The sequence below is a fragment of a genome, unplaced genomic scaffold (genome assembly GCF_019419815.1).
Source record: "Pyrus x bretschneideri cultivar Hongxiangsu unplaced genomic scaffold, Pyrus_bretschneideri_v1 Contig30, whole genome shotgun sequence".
Lineage (NCBI taxonomy): Eukaryota > Viridiplantae > Streptophyta > Magnoliopsida > Rosales > Rosaceae > Pyrus > Pyrus x bretschneideri.
The window spans coordinates 1,663,426-1,681,459 of NW_025999613.1; the positions used below are offsets into that span (position 1 = coordinate 1,663,426).

At 37.0% G+C, this 18,034-nt stretch overlaps 2 protein-coding genes across 2 annotated transcripts; one reads left to right on the forward strand and one right to left on the reverse strand.

Moving 5' to 3' along the window:
* Positions 1 to 1,139: 1,139 nt before the first annotated feature.
* LOC103954826 (GMP synthase [glutamine-hydrolyzing]-like) lies at positions 1,140 to 4,472 on the forward strand. The gene is made up of 6 exons (XM_009366656.3): positions 1,140 to 1,852; positions 2,693 to 2,943; positions 3,054 to 3,429; positions 3,530 to 3,661; positions 3,752 to 3,927; positions 4,079 to 4,472. Exons 1-6 carry the CDS (start codon positions 1,307 to 1,309, stop codon positions 4,200 to 4,202), a joined length of 1,605 nt encoding a protein of 534 aa, XP_009364931.2. The 5' UTR covers positions 1,140 to 1,306; the 3' UTR covers positions 4,203 to 4,472.
* A 4,051-nt stretch (positions 4,473 to 8,523) lies between these two features.
* On the reverse strand, positions 8,524 to 13,234 carry LOC103954833 (transcription factor EGL1). Its single transcript, XM_009366663.3, is given in 9 exon segments — positions 8,524 to 8,798; positions 8,940 to 9,383; positions 9,461 to 10,129; positions 10,131 to 10,328; positions 10,432 to 10,488; positions 10,663 to 10,677; positions 10,825 to 10,921; positions 11,161 to 11,415; positions 11,788 to 13,234. Coding segments are annotated over 9 exon segments (1,905 nt in total). The 5' UTR covers positions 11,889 to 13,234; the 3' UTR covers positions 8,524 to 8,729.
* Positions 13,235 to 18,034: the final 4,800 nt, after the last annotated feature.

Sequence of the window (18,034 nt, forward strand, 5' to 3'; positions counted from 1 at the left end):
TTGCATTTTGTGAAAAAGTTCAAAAGTTTTGAATCAAAACCAATGAGAATTCAATGACTTATGGGAGGGATCAAAGATCAGCCTACATCACCAATATATCTATTATATTATAATGACGACATTAGTATCTAGGGGGGAATTTCGAATAATACATATTATATATATATATATATATATTCACCAAACCCATACTCAAATAATACATATTATATATATATTCACCAAACCCATTACCTTAAAAATTACAAAAGTTGCATTTTGTGAAAAGGTTCAAAAGTTTTGAATCAAAACCAATGAGAATTCAATGGCTTATGGGAGGGATCAAAGATCAGCCTACATCACCAATATATCTATTATATTATAATGACGACGTTAGTATCTATTATATTATAATACACATATTGAACGAATATATTTTTAGTACTATTCTAAAAATTCTCATCTAGGCACTAGGTGGCTAGTCACCGCCCCGATTAATGCCTAGGCGTTTGAAAATTAAGAAGGGGTGCCTAAACCTGCTAAGGCTCTCTCTTAGACCGCCTAGGCACCTGCCTAGCCTGCTCAGACCCTCCTAAGCACCCGCATAGGTTGCAACTCACTTAGACAGAAAATAGATAACTTTCATTTTGAATTTTATTTTTTTTCAATAAATTGTAAAAGACTTGTTGATTACTTCTCTATGTTTTCATTGTGTTCCAATACTTCATAATATATATGTCATTCTATTTTGTAGTTTATGATGAACTTATATATATTTTAAGTATAACAAACACGTATTTACATGAAATATAAAAGATTTATTTAAATCCACCTAGGCGCTAGGCCCCAACCTATCGCTCAACTAGCGCCTAATGTGTTTTAGAACTATTGATGAAGATGGATATAATCGTTAACTGATAGATAATCTGTTACCCGGTGGATATGATTATCGATAATCTTCAATGGCTAATTTGCGGTTATGAATATAATTATTTTTTATGATTTTAATGATAAATATAGTATTTACGTTTCCAAACTGAACCGTTAACATCCTAGATATGAAAGAAAAAGAAAAAAAAAGCGCGGTCACTGGTTATTATTACCCAAAATAAATGGAGAAAAAAGAAAAGAAAAACAGGATAAGTAACCAACCAAGGCCCATTCCCGCCAAACATTCCAAAAACCCAAATTTCCCATTTTTTGGTCGATTTCCTTAAACCCTAGTACCCTACCCTCCAACCTAACGCACAGCCACTCACACTCAAACCTCAAAAACCCACACCTCCGCATAAACCCTAGCCACCTCTCGCCCACCGCTACCAAGTCTATGGACCCAAACGCCGTGAAAACGGAGCTGGTCCTGATTCTCGACTATGGCTCCCAATACACCCACCTCATCACCCGCCGGATTCGATCCCTCTCCGTTTTCTCCCTCTGCGTCTCCGGCACAAGCCCTCTCAAATCCATCACCGACCTCAACCCCCGCGTCGTAATTCTCTCCGGCGGGCCCCACTCCGTCCACACCCCGGACTCCCCCAGCTTCCCGGCCGGATTCACCGAGTGGGCCCAGGCCAACGGCGTGTTCGTGCTCGGCGTCTGCTACGGGCTTCAGTTGATTGTGCAGAGGCTCGGTGGAGTGGTTAAGGTTGGGGAGAAGCAGGAGTATGGAAGGATGGAGGTTGAGGTGGAGAGAAACACCGGGATTTTCGGGTCCAAGAAGGTTGAGGATAAGCAGTTGGTTTGGATGAGCCACGGTGATGAGGTGGTGAAACTGCCGGAAGGGTTTGAGGTCGTGGCGCGAAGCCAGCAGGGATCGGTGGCTGCAATTGAGAGTCCGGCCAGGAGGTTCTATGGGTTGCAGTACCACCCGGAGGTAATTGGGTTTGGTTTGAATTTTTGGTTTAGTTGGTTTTTGGATAGTTTGCTTTGGGAAATTTGGTTGTTGATGCTGGCATGGTTATGTTATTATTTGATTGAATCATTTTGGTGTTAGTCATCATTTGGTATTAAGAAATTAAACTTCTTCAGTTGTTGGTACATTAAATTTAGTGTTCTTAGATTATGTAAATTATGAAAATTTATGTCGATCAGTTTATGTTTTTCCGAGGATTATCAGTTTTAGGAAGTTTGGTGTTTGCTGTTGGCATGGTTATGTTATTATTTGATTGCATCCTTTCAGTGGAAGTCATCATTTGGTATGAAGTGAAGAAAACAACTTTTTCAGTTTTGGTACATTAAGTTAAGTGTTCTTAAATTATTTAAATTCTGTGGATCAGCTGGGTTTCTTCGGAGTGTTATTGGTTTGAAGGATGTTATCAAATTGGGTGTTGATGTTTAATGATTGTCGAACGGCTATGTTTATCTTGGTGTAGCATAAAAATAACTTTCATCATTAACTGTTAATGCTATATTTTTTCACGTGTTCTGACTCTGCTGTAATGTTTCATTGTTTTTATTTATAATAATAATTGTGTGCAACTCATTTAAATTTCTAGAGAATATTTGTATTTTAGGAGTCTTGGTTTTTGTTTGGAACTTAGTCGTCTTGTGGTAAAAAAAAGTGATGTAAAATGTTAGAGGAATTGCTCTAGGATGCCTATTGTCCTTCTTGTTTGTACTAGCATTTGAAATGTTGAGTATTATCGGTTGAAATTTCAAAATGTTATTGGCATTTAAAATTGCTTCATTAAATGAGATTTGAAATCCTGTGTAGGTGACTCATTCGCCAGAAGGGATGGAGACGCTTCGATACTTTTTATTTGATATTTGTAAAGTCAGTGCAGGATGGAGTATGGAAAATGTACTGGATGAAGAAATAAAAGTGATTAAAAGCACGGTTGGGGCTGAAGATCATGTCATATGTGCATTATCAGGAGGTGTCGATTCCACAGTTGCCGCAACTCTTGTTCATAAGGCAATTGGCGATAGGCTTCATTGTATCTTCGTTGACAATGGTTTATTGAGGTGAGAGCAGAAGCAGTTTAACCACATGGACAGGTTAACACTTTGCATTTGCTGTAGACTATAAATTGTATATTATGTGCTTCCCTTATTAAACTTTGTTCTTTGTGTAGATTTAAGGAGAGAGAACGTGTGATGGAAACCTTTGAAAAAGATCTTCATTTGCCTGTTACTTGTGTGGATGCCACAGAACAATTTCTTAGTAAGCTTAAAGGTGTTGTTGATCCTGAGACAAAAAGGAAAATAATTGGAAGGGAGTTCATTTGCATTTTTGATGCTTTTGCACATGATTTGGAGCAAAAATTAGGGAGGAAACCTACTTACTTGGTCCAAGGGACCCTGTATCCAGATGTGATTGAATCTTGCCCGCCACCTGGAAGTGGAAGGACTCACTCTCACACCATCAAGAGCCATCACAATGTTGGAGGGCTTCCCAAAGACATGAAACTGAAGCTCATTGAGCCTCTTAAACTTCTATTCAAGGATGAGGTAGCTTCCACCCTCCTACTATTTAGCATATGCCATGCATTAATCTTCCTTTGGTGCACAATTATTGATTTTGTCGTCTTTCTTTCCCTGACATATAAAGGTTCGCGAATTAGGGAGGATCTTAGATGTTCCTCAGGGATTTCTCAAGCGCCATCCATTTCCTGGCCCTGGCCTTGCAGTACGAGTCTTGGGTGATGTAACACAAGGCAATGCATTGGATATCCTCCGCCTGGTATATTTGCTTGTCATGGAGTTAAATGCTTGACTACTTTGGTTTTCTAATATTTGTTGGTCACATTTTTCTTTGTTTACTTCTTTTCAGGTTGATGAGATATTCATACAATCAATCAAAGATGCTGGGTTGTACGATACAATCTGGCAAGCATTTGCGGTCTTTTTGCCTGTAAGATCCGTTGGGGTTCAGGGCGATCAAAGAACACATTCTCACGTTGTTGCCCTCAGAGCTGTAACAAGTCAAGATGGGATGACAGCTGACTGGTATGCCCTCAATTGTGCCACATATCATGTTATTTATCATTTCCTACCTTTACGTTTGTTGTGTATATTCTCTAAGTCATTAGGTGTGCTAACAGCACTTGTCGATGGTCATAAGTTCCCTGATGTATGAACACGAATTTGAAAATTTCAGGTACTATTTTGAACATAAGTTCCTTGATGATGTGTCCCGAAAGATTTGCAATAGTGTTCGAGGTGTAAACAGAGTGGTTCAAGACATTACGTCAAAGCCCCCATCAACAATTGAGTGGGAATGATGCCTCGTCCGTTCGATGCTTCAGGACTTGCACTTGTGGCAAAGTTAACTAGTCTTCACAAAGCTATGATTTTTTTGGATGGGGTTTTGAATGGTAATTCCATGAACATTATGCGAACATCATGATTGTAAGTTGTATTCTATGTTTGTTTTTAGGGATGGCCATAGGAATCTTGTTCAATGGGTCAAGTAATTTTCTGTCGGGAAATTAACAGAAGGGATTATGTGAAACAATTTAAAACCTTAAAAGGATGATAGTTAATTTTTGGAACTTGAAGGGGTTTTTGTTAAAATATGAAAAACCTCAAGAGGTGATTAGCGTAAATAACTCTAGCCAAAGACATATTTTCAGACAAACTTGTTACAATAAGACCTATAAAAACACATGGGTTTGGGGAAAGGATCTCTCGAATATTGGGTAGCTGTCGTTGAACCCGGTAGAATACTTTATGAAATGAGCAGAGTAGCAAAAAATATAGCTAAAAGGGCTATTTCAATAGCAGCATCTAAAATGCCTATACGAACTTAATTCATTCTTTCTGGATAGGAATGTAAAAGCAAATGACAAATTCATGTCCATTTTTAGGAGAAATTATGGGGTGGGAAGTTTGGGAGAAATTTTGGGGGTGGGAAGGGGGAATCTCATTCTCACCCATCTGCTCAAAGACATGAAAACATCTCACTCTGGTCTATTCCTCGTAGTTTTAATATTTGACACATGATATGATGGAACATCAAGTGACAGTGAAGTCGATTCATATCTGTACTCTTCATCTAATCTTTTTTAGTCTAATTTAATGTCACCAAACAACTATTTTATCCGGGCATCCAGAAAATATCTCTCTGGTCTATTTATCATAGTTTTAATATTTGACACATGATATTGATGGGACGTCAAGTGATAATGAATTCGTTTCATGTTGTTACTCTTCATCCAACCTTTTTAGTCTAATATAATTTCACTAAACAACTATTTTATCCGAGCGTCCAGAAGAAAGAATTTCCCAACTCAAAATTAGGTAACGATAGACTCAAGTTCAATGGAATCTGGATCCTGGGGATCAGTGAATTGTGTCCATTCATCGTACATCGTGCGGCCAGAAATCATTTTAATTCTTTTTATTAAAATTAAAACAAACAGTACCTAACAAAACTAGTCACACGATAAACGATGAACGAATATAATTCACGGATCTCCAGAATCCTCACAAAGAGAATTCGGAGAGGATCCTGTTGGAGTTCAATGAATCTAAAAGGCTTTTTTAGTCAAAATGGTCCATGAGATTTGCATAACACATAACTTTGGTCCATGAGGTTTAAAATCAATAGATGTGGTTCCCAAGATTGTCCATCATCCATTATTTTGGTTTTTCCGTTAAAAAACTCTATTAAGTTGAGGGTATAACACATAACTTTGGTCTCTGAGATTTGCATAACATATAATTTTGGTCCCTGAGATTTGCATAACACATAATTTTGATCCCTGAGATTATCCATCATCGATCATTTTGGTCATTCCGTTAAAAAGCTCAGGGACCAGTTAATGGTGTTTTTTAATGGAATGACCAAAATAGTGAATGGTAGACAATCTTAAGGACCACTTCTATTGATTTTAATTTTAAATCTTAATGATCAAAATTATGTGTTATGAAATTATCAGTGATCATTTAAGCTAAAAAACCAATCTAAAATTCACTCGACAATGATGGGATGGGGCTTGTACGAAGAGATAACTACAGTAGGGTTAAAATTCAACTTTTGTGTTGCTTGGTAAACTTTGTTGCTTTCACTTCTTGTCTCTATTTATTATTTTTTGACAATTTGGGGGGGGACCTTTGGGAAATATGAATCCAATCCATAGATTAATCATGAGTGCACTGACCTTAGCACCTTCAAACTCTTGAGGATTTGGAAATTTGATTGGAGTACTTATCTAGGATTAAAAAGATATCCTATGTAGAATGATTAGACATTGAGGTCCTAAGTGTGAAATCTATCATCTCTTCAATTATGCATTTTAACCCTTTTTATCAATTCTTCTTTACAAATTGACATGACCCTAAGGTGCATGAATACCCGCCAAATGTTTACATAAATCTTTCTACGATTCTCATCAAGACTAATGTGACAGCTCAAGTATAAAAGTAGTTGTCTCATCAGTTGATTCAACATAAGTTATGTTTTTCTCTTATGATAGGCTTATGGTGTCAGCATAGACCTATGCTCCCGATACCTTTAAAATGTGTAATATACATAAATACATAAGGGGATAAATATGTGGCATCATATTTTTTACACAAGATTTGACACAAATATTAGACCATTAGATTAGCTATCCTACATTGAATAGGGAAATCATGTATGGCTGAACACCACTGTGAGAAAAGAAGAAAATTTCTTACCGCCGCTGCCGCCGTCGCCGCTACCAAGTAACCCTTGATGAGAAGGAAACTTGTTACACGCCTATATTGAATGGGAAATCATGTATGGCTGCACACCACCGCGAGAAAAGAAGAAATTTTCTTACCGCCGCCGCCGCCGCCACCAAGTAAAGGGTTTTTGGGTTTGGGTTTGTTTCCAAAAATTGAAAATGATTACTAGGCTGCAACTCTACGACGACCACATCTGGTAATTCTTAACAACAAAATTAGGTGGACTAGTACAATCAAATAGTAACAAGTCCTTGAAGAATTTCAACACGAGTCATAAGAATGCAAGAGACTCGGAGATGACGAGGAGACAAAAAAAAACAAAGAGAGAATTCCAAACAAAAAAGAAAAAGAATGAGATCGAGCAGACCATTAAAGGGAAAAAAGAGAGAATTAAACATGTAAATTGTTATTGACACTCTTAAAATCCCATTTAGCACTTCAAATTTTCTAAAACTAGAAGAAAAAAATACTTACGAGAGTGTAGAATAAGATTTTTGGAGTCCTAATTACAGTTCCCTTAAACATAATTAATATAAATAATTGAGAAATTATAATTCGAAGTTCGATTTTTATTTCTAATATGCATTTGTTTGATAAAATTAATTGATATGTCGGATAATATCTCAACCATTAAAAGTGAGTTGATCTAATAATAAGTTTGTGCCAAATCTTGAGTTATATATATATATATATATATATATATATATATATATATATATATATATATTGTATAATAATAATGAGAAAGCAAGGAAAAAGTGTAGGGATCTAAAATAACGGAACTTAGCAAGTGGCTATTTACCACAGTGATGGAGAAGAGTGTTGCCCTTGCACTATGGCGTGGATTCGAACTTCGTCAATCTCTAATCTAACAAATCTATCATGTGAAAATAAATAAATAAATAAATAAATAAAGGACCTTGTTAGTGAAATAAATTGTCTTCTCTGGGTTGTCAAATTTGGAATGAACTCAGGAATTACAGGAAACATCAATAATAGTGACGTTCGGAAAGCCATTGACGTTGACGCCCACTACAATCAGGCCATGGCCGAAAGAGGGACGGGAGGGGATGAGGGAGTTTGGAGAAAGCAGCAGCATGCTCAATTTGATCAGGCCATGGCTGGAAGCAAGGTTCTAAAAGATCTTAGGCATTAGTTGGGCAACGAGCTGGTGCCTAAAGACTAATTGGGATGGTGGTTAGCCGTCTAGTACTTAGGCGAGGCCAAAACGGGCTGGTTGCAAAGTCAAATTATGATACAGACGTTTTAATGGGGCCTTGTTGGTATGAGTGTTGTCAAATAATAATGGACCACTGCAAACATTACACCTTACCTTTTCTTTTCTGTCTACTGCTGCAAGCATTCTTTGTCGTAATTTCTTACAAGTTCTATAATTATTTTGCACATGGCCAATTGTATTTATAATCACCTCAAACATACAACTTATGTCGTAAGAAAACACTGTCTACATCGTTAATTCTTAAAATTTATACAAACATGTATGTTATACGAACCTTGTCTAATCTTCGTACTCGAATGGCGAACAATCGACATCTAAAAATTTCAATGTCATTCTTATGTGCAATGTTATCCGTTCTCTGTGCAAGCAATAACAACTGGTATGGGTTCAACGCTTGAGTACTACACACGTTTTAGCTGTTAGAACTTAAATCTTCGATTTTCAATCTCAATCGTTCATTTTTTGTACCACTCAATGCTACGTACTATTGAAGCAAACTTGATAACAATAATAATGCTTCTTTCTGTCTAAAACTATCTGGTTCTATAACAAACTGATTTCTAAGCCTCCTTGAGTTGATCACACTGCTGAATGAAATGCTGCCTTAAAACTCCAAGCTACAGGTCAGGTTTCTTAGGTACAGAATCACATATAAATAAATTCTTGAAGAAAATTATGCATTTAACACAAGTCCTTAATTCCTTCACTAGACTATGACGACGACTACTACTACCTGCAGGAAAAAAAAATCCTCAAAGAGGCTCATGGTTCTTACACCGTCAATCTACAGATCCTTTCAACGTTATGCAATTGTACAATGACAGAATTCAAGAGATCACTACGAACGCGAGATACATCAACTTCTGGCAATTCTGTGAAGTGCTTGCTTGATTGTCCCCGTTGATGCAATACTCGTCCCCCTGAACTGCAAATTAAGAAGAAAACGATGGTTAGTTATTTGCAGGCCTCCAAGAACCCAAGTGCATCACATGATGGTGAATCGTTCCCTTAAACCACTGAAAAATGTAAGATAGACCATATTCTTCATGTAACTAAAATTTCATACCCTGGATTTAATGGTCAGGGAAAGAATCCCATCTGCGGTGGATGATTGAACCGAGTGAGTATCTAAACGAAGCCGGCTTGTGGTATCCATGATCTCTAGCAACACTCCTTCCCTCCAAGGAAACTTCATCTCTATTAGAACATCCTTGTTGGTCATATTCACTGTTATATTGTCACTTGAACCGTTCTTCGATACAATGTGACTGATTTCTGGTTCTGTTTCATCCATGTCACTGGCCTTCCTCTTATAAACTATGGGCTTCTTCCCGTTGCTAATTTTGGTGTTGCAACGGTTGTCAGATGTTCTTTCAACTGTATCTTGGAGTTTCCTCTTTATTTTTGCTTCTGAATCTGTTGGTTCCCGTATCGATTCCAACTCTTCAACCCTTTTCTGAAGATCTTTCAAATACTCTATTGCATCATCTAATATGGATACTTTGTCCTCCTGTGTAAACAAAGTCAAAAAACAAATTACTTCGCATTTGATGTCAGTAAACAAAATCTTAATCGAGTTTTACCTACCTTGCTAACTGAGGGAACCATTGATTTCAAAATGCAAAATCTTTCGTTCAGTTTTTCCCTTCGCTTCCTCTCAGATAATGCATGGTTCGTACCAATTTCATCAGCCTCTGGTCTCCAAACTCCATTTGCATTGCTTTTATCTCCTGGGGACACCAGCACACAATCAACATGCATCTGAGGAACTTCAAACAAAATCTTCTTCAATAGTTTTTGCGGTGTTCCTCCTCTTTGTGTCCGACATTTTACAAACCACCCTCTTTTCCAACTGGCAAAGCTGGATTCCTGATGAGAATTCTGGAAGTGTGGCCCTAAAACCAATTGGTGTGAGCTCTTTAAAAGGGCAGAAAGAACACTTTGATACTGCAAGTCATTGCCTTGAGGATCTGAAGAGGTCATTTTCGTGTTATTGCACTCTTTAAGTTCATGCGGACAGTGATCATTTACCTTTTCAGTCTTAGGACCGAAGAGAACCTTTTCTGGGTACACCAAAGTCTGAGATATACAATCACTGGAATCCATGGAATGATGCACAAAATTACTTTTCTCGTCGTCCATAAACTGCCAGCTTTGCACTTGAGAAGCTCCCCTGTTCATCCCTTCAATGATGAATGAATCATCAACTGGTTGATTCGGACGACCCAAACAATTTGAACTGTCATCAGGGTGAAGTCACATCCATTTCTGGGTATCCTACAACAGGAATGAATTTGGTGTCAACCACATCATCATCAAGCATGGCGCAGGCAAGATCATTGTCGTTTCTTGTGCTTCCTGCACTAGGATTGGTTCTCTTGGAAGCTAATATTGGATACGGAGCCTCCAAGAAAGATGTTTTAACATGCTGAATGAGACTAGGGTCCTCCAGAACCTACAAAAAGAAAGTAAAAATATGCAGTGGATCAGAATTCGGAAACAATATGTAATTCTAATTGAATATACCTGAGGCAGGATTCTAAAGCAATAATACCTACCAGCTCAGTCACACCGATCTCGATCACTCCTCCCAAAAAAGGAAAGCATACAACAGTCTGGAAAGCAAATAAGAAAAACATGCTTAGATTAAGAAATCATCTTTGTGCATTCATTCTGCCCAATTTAATTGTATAATCTGCAGAAAACATTTTTTGACAATTCAGAAGTCTGCTCTGTCTGAAACTGTGGCGACATATACCAGAAAATTTATCTTATGCTTGTATCCGTACCTGAATGGATGCGCTCTGAGGGTGACAGGTACAAATCCAGGCATCGAAAGAAAACCAAACAGAAAACAGATGTTTTAGTACTTCATTCTGAGCAAACTAGTTAAGTAACTTGAACCAGAAACCAATCATGATACTTATATAAATGAAGAAACAGCAAGCTACCTTTGCTAGTAGTGAACGAGAAAAAAATTTACTATCCGCATAGTGAGCATTGCATAGCCAGGTAGGTTTACCATTTGCTAATGTTCTTCCCGGCAACCTGAAAAAGTTTAGGGAAGAGCATTGTAAGTCATAAGAACTATGAAGACATGAATGTAGAACAAAATATATTCTGTCTTTTACAAAATACAGTGCTTATTGTCTAGCCAAATCATAATCTCTTTTCAAGCTTCAACTTCTAAAGTTTGCAATTGACGCTATGGTTGATCAATGAATATAATATCAGAATTGGCCTAAGATTCTATTTGAGTACAGAAGAATTGTGAAGAATAAAGTTACCCTTGGCCAATGTTGAAGACGAACGACATACAAACTAGGTAATACCACTCAGTATCAGCGAGATCTTCCGGTGATAATGATGCTGAAGGCCTTCTAGCCTGAGGACTTGCTTCGCCCGCTGATAGGGACTCATAAAGTTCTCTCAGTTGCTCGCTCCTTTGCAAACCCATTTGGTCAGCATTGAGTTCTATGGCTTGAACTGTTTTTCTGGTCTTTATATCTCCATTGTAGTACCCATCACCCCACTCTAACACCCTACAAAGTTAAACATTGCAATTCGTAATGCAGATAAGATAAGGACAATGCCATAATATTTTAAGAGATTTATATATCAGAGAGTGAAAGGATTAGCCTTAATCTGAAGGGTTTAGTCTAATTATTTAATGAAGTTTCAAATCCTGCTGATAATGCAGAAGAACAAAACCAAGAGAACAAAAAGATGGGGGGAAAAGTTGCAGAAAATTAGAAATTCAAAACACAAACACACCCAACAACAACAAACAACAAAGATTTTCTGGGAAATTTTGTACAAAAATTAGGACTTTTTTTTTCCTTCTGGAGGCCAAAATACATACATAGTATTAGTTCAACTAACCAAAGTTGAAAAATAAGGTGAAAAATCAGTACCCTGGTTGCCTGGCTGAAATGGACCAGAAGATTCCATAGCTCCACTGGATGCTTCTCACAGCAAGCGCAAGCTGTTTTCTCAGGTTCTCTGGCACCGCCATATCCAAAGCTTTAAACTTTGAGTCTTTGCCTTTGGAAATTGAAACAAAAGCCACTCAATCACCACCAGATACAGATAAAATCTTCCTTTGATTTACTCACTTCCAAGCAGCAGAACCCAAATCTTGGTTTCTACTCTTTTGTCAAAATACTTCCCAGAAAACTCAGAAGACCTGCTGTTTTTAGCTCAAATACATGCTGCTATTTCTCAAACACCAAAAACCCAGATGGGGTTTGACTCTCAGAGGCAGCAGCATGATCTTACTGAAGCAGAAACAGCCTCCAAGATTGGAAATTTCAGAGAAAATTTGGTTCTAAAATGGTAGTCCATAGAGGAAAGAGGAGCAGGTAATGCTTATTATTATCAAAAATACTAAAAATAAATAAAATAACTGAAACCTAGTTAATAGAAAGTAAAGGCCATCACTTGGACCTGTAGTGAATGAGTTTCCCTTTTTGAACAGAATCACATCACTCACTTTCATGAAATTACACAAAAAACACAAAAGAAAAGAAAAAGAGAAGCAAACAATATCTTAGTTCTTTTTTATTCTACTGTAAAAAGAGCTACAAGCTATCTGTTATAGAAAACCAGCAATAAGAGGTGGGGGCAGGAGCAGCAGCAGCAGCAGCAGCAACACCGTGAAACTTTTAACACCAACAAAAAATTAATAGGTTAATAAAACCCAACAATTAATGATCTGGGTTTTTTAATCACCCCCAAAACTGAAATATTTTGGGCCTACAAACACAAAACAAAGAGTCAAAACACCAACTTTCCCAATCTGTGCTATCTTTTTTCACCACAAAAAAAACTCAAAATCCAAACTCGTCAAAACTGGGAAAACGGGTAGGAAATGATTGCCCCACTTTCCCCTGCATTGCTTACTCTCATGGATTTTATGAGCAAAACCCAAAAGAGCACAGATTGATGATGGTATGGCAAGAGAGAGGGATTCTGTTGGAATTCTACTTGACCCAAATTACATGGAAATGCAGAGAGATAGGGAGACAGAAAAGAGACGTAGTAGTTTGGTACAGCAAGCACTGGTCACATGAACAACTGCACAATCACTATTAGCAGGCGTCGTATGTGCTTAATGGTGGGATTTGGTGAGGAATTATAAACAAAAAACCAAGACTAATTATTGTCTCCCTTGCCTTGCCTTTTATTTTTTTATTTATTTTTAATTTTTTTATTTAGTTCTTTTTCTTTTTTATTTTGTTTTAGGAAGGAGAAATAGAGTAGCACGCCATTTGAAATTTATCAATGTCTAAATCTATTTTTATTTGTTCAAAATCTATTTTTATGGAGATGCACGATACCTATTATTTGAGTGCAATTCTTGTCTAGTAGTTATGATTGAGGTATTTCGATGTCGTAATTATATATTTAATATTGTGGTCATTTAAAGATTACTTTTAAAAGAATAAGAGTAAACTATCGTTTGTCTCCTTCAACTATTATTACAATTATAATTGACCTCATAACTATTTTTTAGTAACTTTTTGAACTATTTAAAATCAGCCAATTCACTGTTAGATTCGATGAAATGTTATCCCCTTCTCCATCAAATACTGGCACGACTGACCCTCAATAGTGAATCACTTGTGTTCGGGCTAAAAAAAGAATTTCACCAAGGAGCCCAATTCTATTTTGAAGCCCAATCGTTGTGTGTTTGTTGCAAACCAAGCTTAAGTTCACGCGTAAAGTGCAAAACGAAGAGCGTGCAAATTTACAATCATACCATGCCAACAAACACAAATAATTTATAGTTTGGACATTCAAAAAATCATGCTAAGATCATAGGAATCACGCATATTGATTAAGCTATGTTGTAGTACTATTATATTAAAACTTTAATTCATACCACGCCAAGCACGCAACATGCTTAAGTAGGCCTAAGCCATATAATCGGCTTGCCGAGTAGGTTGTGGTGTGGACGGTTACAAAGTTCACTGGGCCTACACGTAATTAAAGTTGTGAAGGCTTTGGGCTGCTTGGGAGCACCAAAAATCCAAGCCCATACCTTTAATTTCACGTGAGAAGGCTATGAGAAACAACCATTACCCTTTGTCTTACAAACTAACAAAACACTCCAGGAACCAACCAAAAACCTAATAAGTTGACTATTATCACGTTTTGACCTAGAGACTCGCACCTCACTTTAGTGTGCAAAAGGAAAAAGCTTTACTTGTAAACACAAATTTCCTGTAACAGATAACAATAGAACATGTGTACAAAGTAAATTTGTATTAATGAATTTGTAGGGTTACAATATCTGTTTATAAGTTTCCTCTAATTCGAGCTCCAAAAAATATGTAGATGTGTACGTTATCGATCCAAGGATTGCAATGACTTGATCTCAGATGAACAATTACCTCAAGGTTTTGGCTCTTGGCGATTTGAAGGATCGGCACGGGTAGTAATGCTTGATGATTCTTCAAAGATTTGATGAAGAACACAAAGAACTTTCTGAATTCTTCTAAGTGCTTTGCGGATTTGGGCTTGAGCTTTTGGCTATGTCTAGGTTCTTGAATGATTTATGGATCCCTTTTCTTTGCATTTGGGCCTTGTATTTATAGACTTTTTGAGCCTTGCCTACGGATGGATTTGGACTTGATTTGTCGCTTAGTTCGTGATTTATTTCCATCAATCAATCTTGTCCAATTTGACATTTCTATTTACTTTAATTTAAATTAATTAATTTGTTTAATCTAAATTAAAATCAAATATTAATTTCCACCAATTGCTAACATGTATCTTTGATGACTTGTCCGGTCTTGATGTGTCATATGCCACATAAGCCCCTTGCATGCCATGTAGGCCCTCACATGCCAAAATTTAATGTGTTTGGTGATAATTTATTTTCACCAAAATTTGCATGTCCACATTACTATTCTAAGCTCACATAGGAAAATGAGGGAGAAAACAAAGAAGAGTGTAGACAAAGATGGTGCAGGAAAAGAAGAATCAAGGGTAGTGTGTTCAAGTGAATGATTTGAGACTCGAGCAGTGGGTAAGAGAATTCAAGTGAGTAGATTGCGTTATCGTAGATGAACCTTAGATGGGTGTATTTGTACTGTGGGAGAGAGATCTTTTTAGGATAAAATCCTAGTTCTAAGCCGGGAGAATTCTAGAGGATATCTAGTAAGTAGATATTGCATCCTCTTAGGGGTTTTTATTACTTGTGGCCTACTCCTAACCCTAGATTGTAGGGACTCCAAGACTTATAGGATCTGATTGTGTTCGTATCTAGATCAGATTGAATGTTTTAAAGAACAAGCATGGTCATCTAGTGGAGTCGGTAAGACTCTGCAACAAGTAGAGTGATGATGGCACCCTACTCCGTCTGATACAACTTCGCCTAAAGCTGGTGAGTCCATGACCAGACTTCTGAAATTACATAATTTGAATCAGCCTTACTCTGCGCCGTGCTCCAACCATGCGGCACACTGGAAAACATGCGTCGCCGTGGTCCACAGTCGCCAACAAACGCACCGTCGTGCTCGCTACCCCTAATTCCACGGGCAGACATCACACTATCGGAGCCGGAGGCGGAGCCACGCGCCGATGTGGTAGGAATTTAAAGGGCTTAATGGGATATACCTTCTCTGGTAAGGAATGTCATCAAACTTAACGAAACAGTGGTCATCACCGTCAAGTTTAATGGTGACGGTAGCCTTTCGTTGTCAACCGTCGCTGAAAATCGGAAAAGCCCTAGAAAATGGTTAAAAAGGTCTCTCGAGCTTGAATTCAACCAAAAACCATACAAATTTCACAAAAATTAGTCCCATAAGGTTTAGAGACTTACCCAAAACCAATTTAGGAGGAGGAGAGGTCGAATCCACCTCGAATTCGACGAGTGAATCTCGAATAAGGTTCTTCGAATCCTAGAAATTGGTTAAAGTTGAGCACAAGCTCCATAATTCACAAACTAGCCGGAGTTTACTTAGAGAAGATGACCGAAAATTGGGCGTATACACCGAGGAACATGCAGAGATTTAGAATATGAACATTAGGCTTAAACCTCAACAATTTCAGTTCCCAACGAATGAGGAACAAAATGAAGGCATTATAAACCCAAATTGACCTCAAACTCGACGACATTCTTGCTGGAATTCAAAGTCGGAGCTGGACATGCATATGCAGAATATAATATGGCTAAAAACACGTATTCAAGCTTAAATCCAACACAACATTCATTTCTAGTACCAATATAAGCCAGAAATTAAAGAGGAAGAAAGAATCTTACCAGAGACAGAAAGTTAGAGCTCGAAGCTCTCGGGACCCATGGCAGGTCACTGCCTAGTGCTCTGATGGCACATGTATGGGTGTAGATATGTTCCTCTCATCCCAAGGATTAAGGTTTCATGATTTTGGAATCCGATTTACTTCAATTTCGAAGAGTAAGAATGATGCGAGCTCTCGAAGCTCTAGAGAGAAAGTGAGAGAATTGAGAGTTAGAGAGAGAGGGGTTCGCAAGAATGAGGAAAAAGAGACAGACGGAGTGGGTATAATCCCACTTAAAATAGTTTTAAGTGAAATTATGATTTTGCCCTTACATAAATTTTAATTCACAAATAGGCCATCAGGATCTCAATTCGTAAATTAGTTTTTACGATAAAATAACATACGAGAACATAACTATGAAACGTAAGAAAGTATAAGTTAATAACCTCGAGTCGTGGCTCGAAAATTTATTAGGGCATCCACTCAAGGGCAAAATGGTCATTTCACATGTCTCGAGAATAAAATACAATATTTTAAGGAACGGGTTGTAACATCGTTGTTCAAAGCTTAACTCATCTGCTTCTAAAGAAATACAAGACTAAAAAGTTTTTTCACTATGTACTCTATGAAAGGAGCTTAACTAATTAAACTGAATGCTTCAAATGTGACTACTAATGAAAGAACTAGAACAGTCTAAAAATGTCATATGCACGTACTCCTGCCTTGTAAAAGTGAGAAGGGACGAACTGCATTCCTAAGAGTTTAGAATGACATTTTTTGAAATAAGTAGGCATTGCTCTCAATTACTTAATTAACAAAATTGCAGGCCCTTTTAAGAAAAATAAAATTAAAATACATAGACAGTTTCAAATATTATTCAATTATTAGAGGTGTCCATGTACATATAAACTTGTAATAAAAATTCATGTTAATGATTTGATTCCTTGACATTACATACTAGGTGATGGTGTACGGACGAGAGCCTCATGGAATCATGTTCCATATATATTTACCTGCGAATGGGACAACAACATAATACAATTTTTTGTTACCTAAACGTTGTCCTTGGTCTGTCTTCACGTTTTGCCTTTCTTATGTAAACTAATGAGCTTTTAGTATCAATATATTTCTTCACAACTTGCAAAGTTGAAACTGACCAGTATATATGCCCGTTATTAGAGCTGTTGCTACCGAGGCAACATAACAAAACTCAAACTCCTCTTTAGACCTAGCAATGCTTATAGAGGATTTAATCCAGTAAGAGCATTTCCAATGAGGGACTCTATATAGGGCTAAAGAAGTGGTGGATATAGTCCAATTTAGAGCTCCAAGAAATCTTTAGGGCTCTAAAAAAGAATCTCTACCAATAAGGGTCTATATATCTTTCAGGCTCTATATGGGGCTATATATTTTATTTATGTAGTAATTTGATTACGCAGTTATTTTTGTCTTAACTTTTCTTAACTTGATTTTTGGACGTGTTATCTTAAATTTTAATTTATGAACTTTTTAACCTTAAAAAATTCAAATTCTGATAAAGTTAGATTTTATCATCTTTTGCACTGTTTTAGGTTGTCCTATCTCAATCACGTCCGTTGTTTTGTTTCTATGAAATCAAACAAGATAAGATTCATTTGATAACAACTATTTGATTTGATTATATTCTATCAATCTCATCCATTGGTTTATATCTCTGATTGACACATTTTTCGAAGTCAAACAAGATTTTCATTTCATAACAACAATTGGATTGGATTATCTTATCACAATTTAGTTATGTTATTTGTTTATATTTTCGATTTATTTCTAAACTACCAATGTTAAATTTCATCACTTTTTTATGAATTTTTCAATCAAGAACATTAAACACAAAGCACTATGGTTTTTTCTAATCAATCACTCAAAAAATAGTCG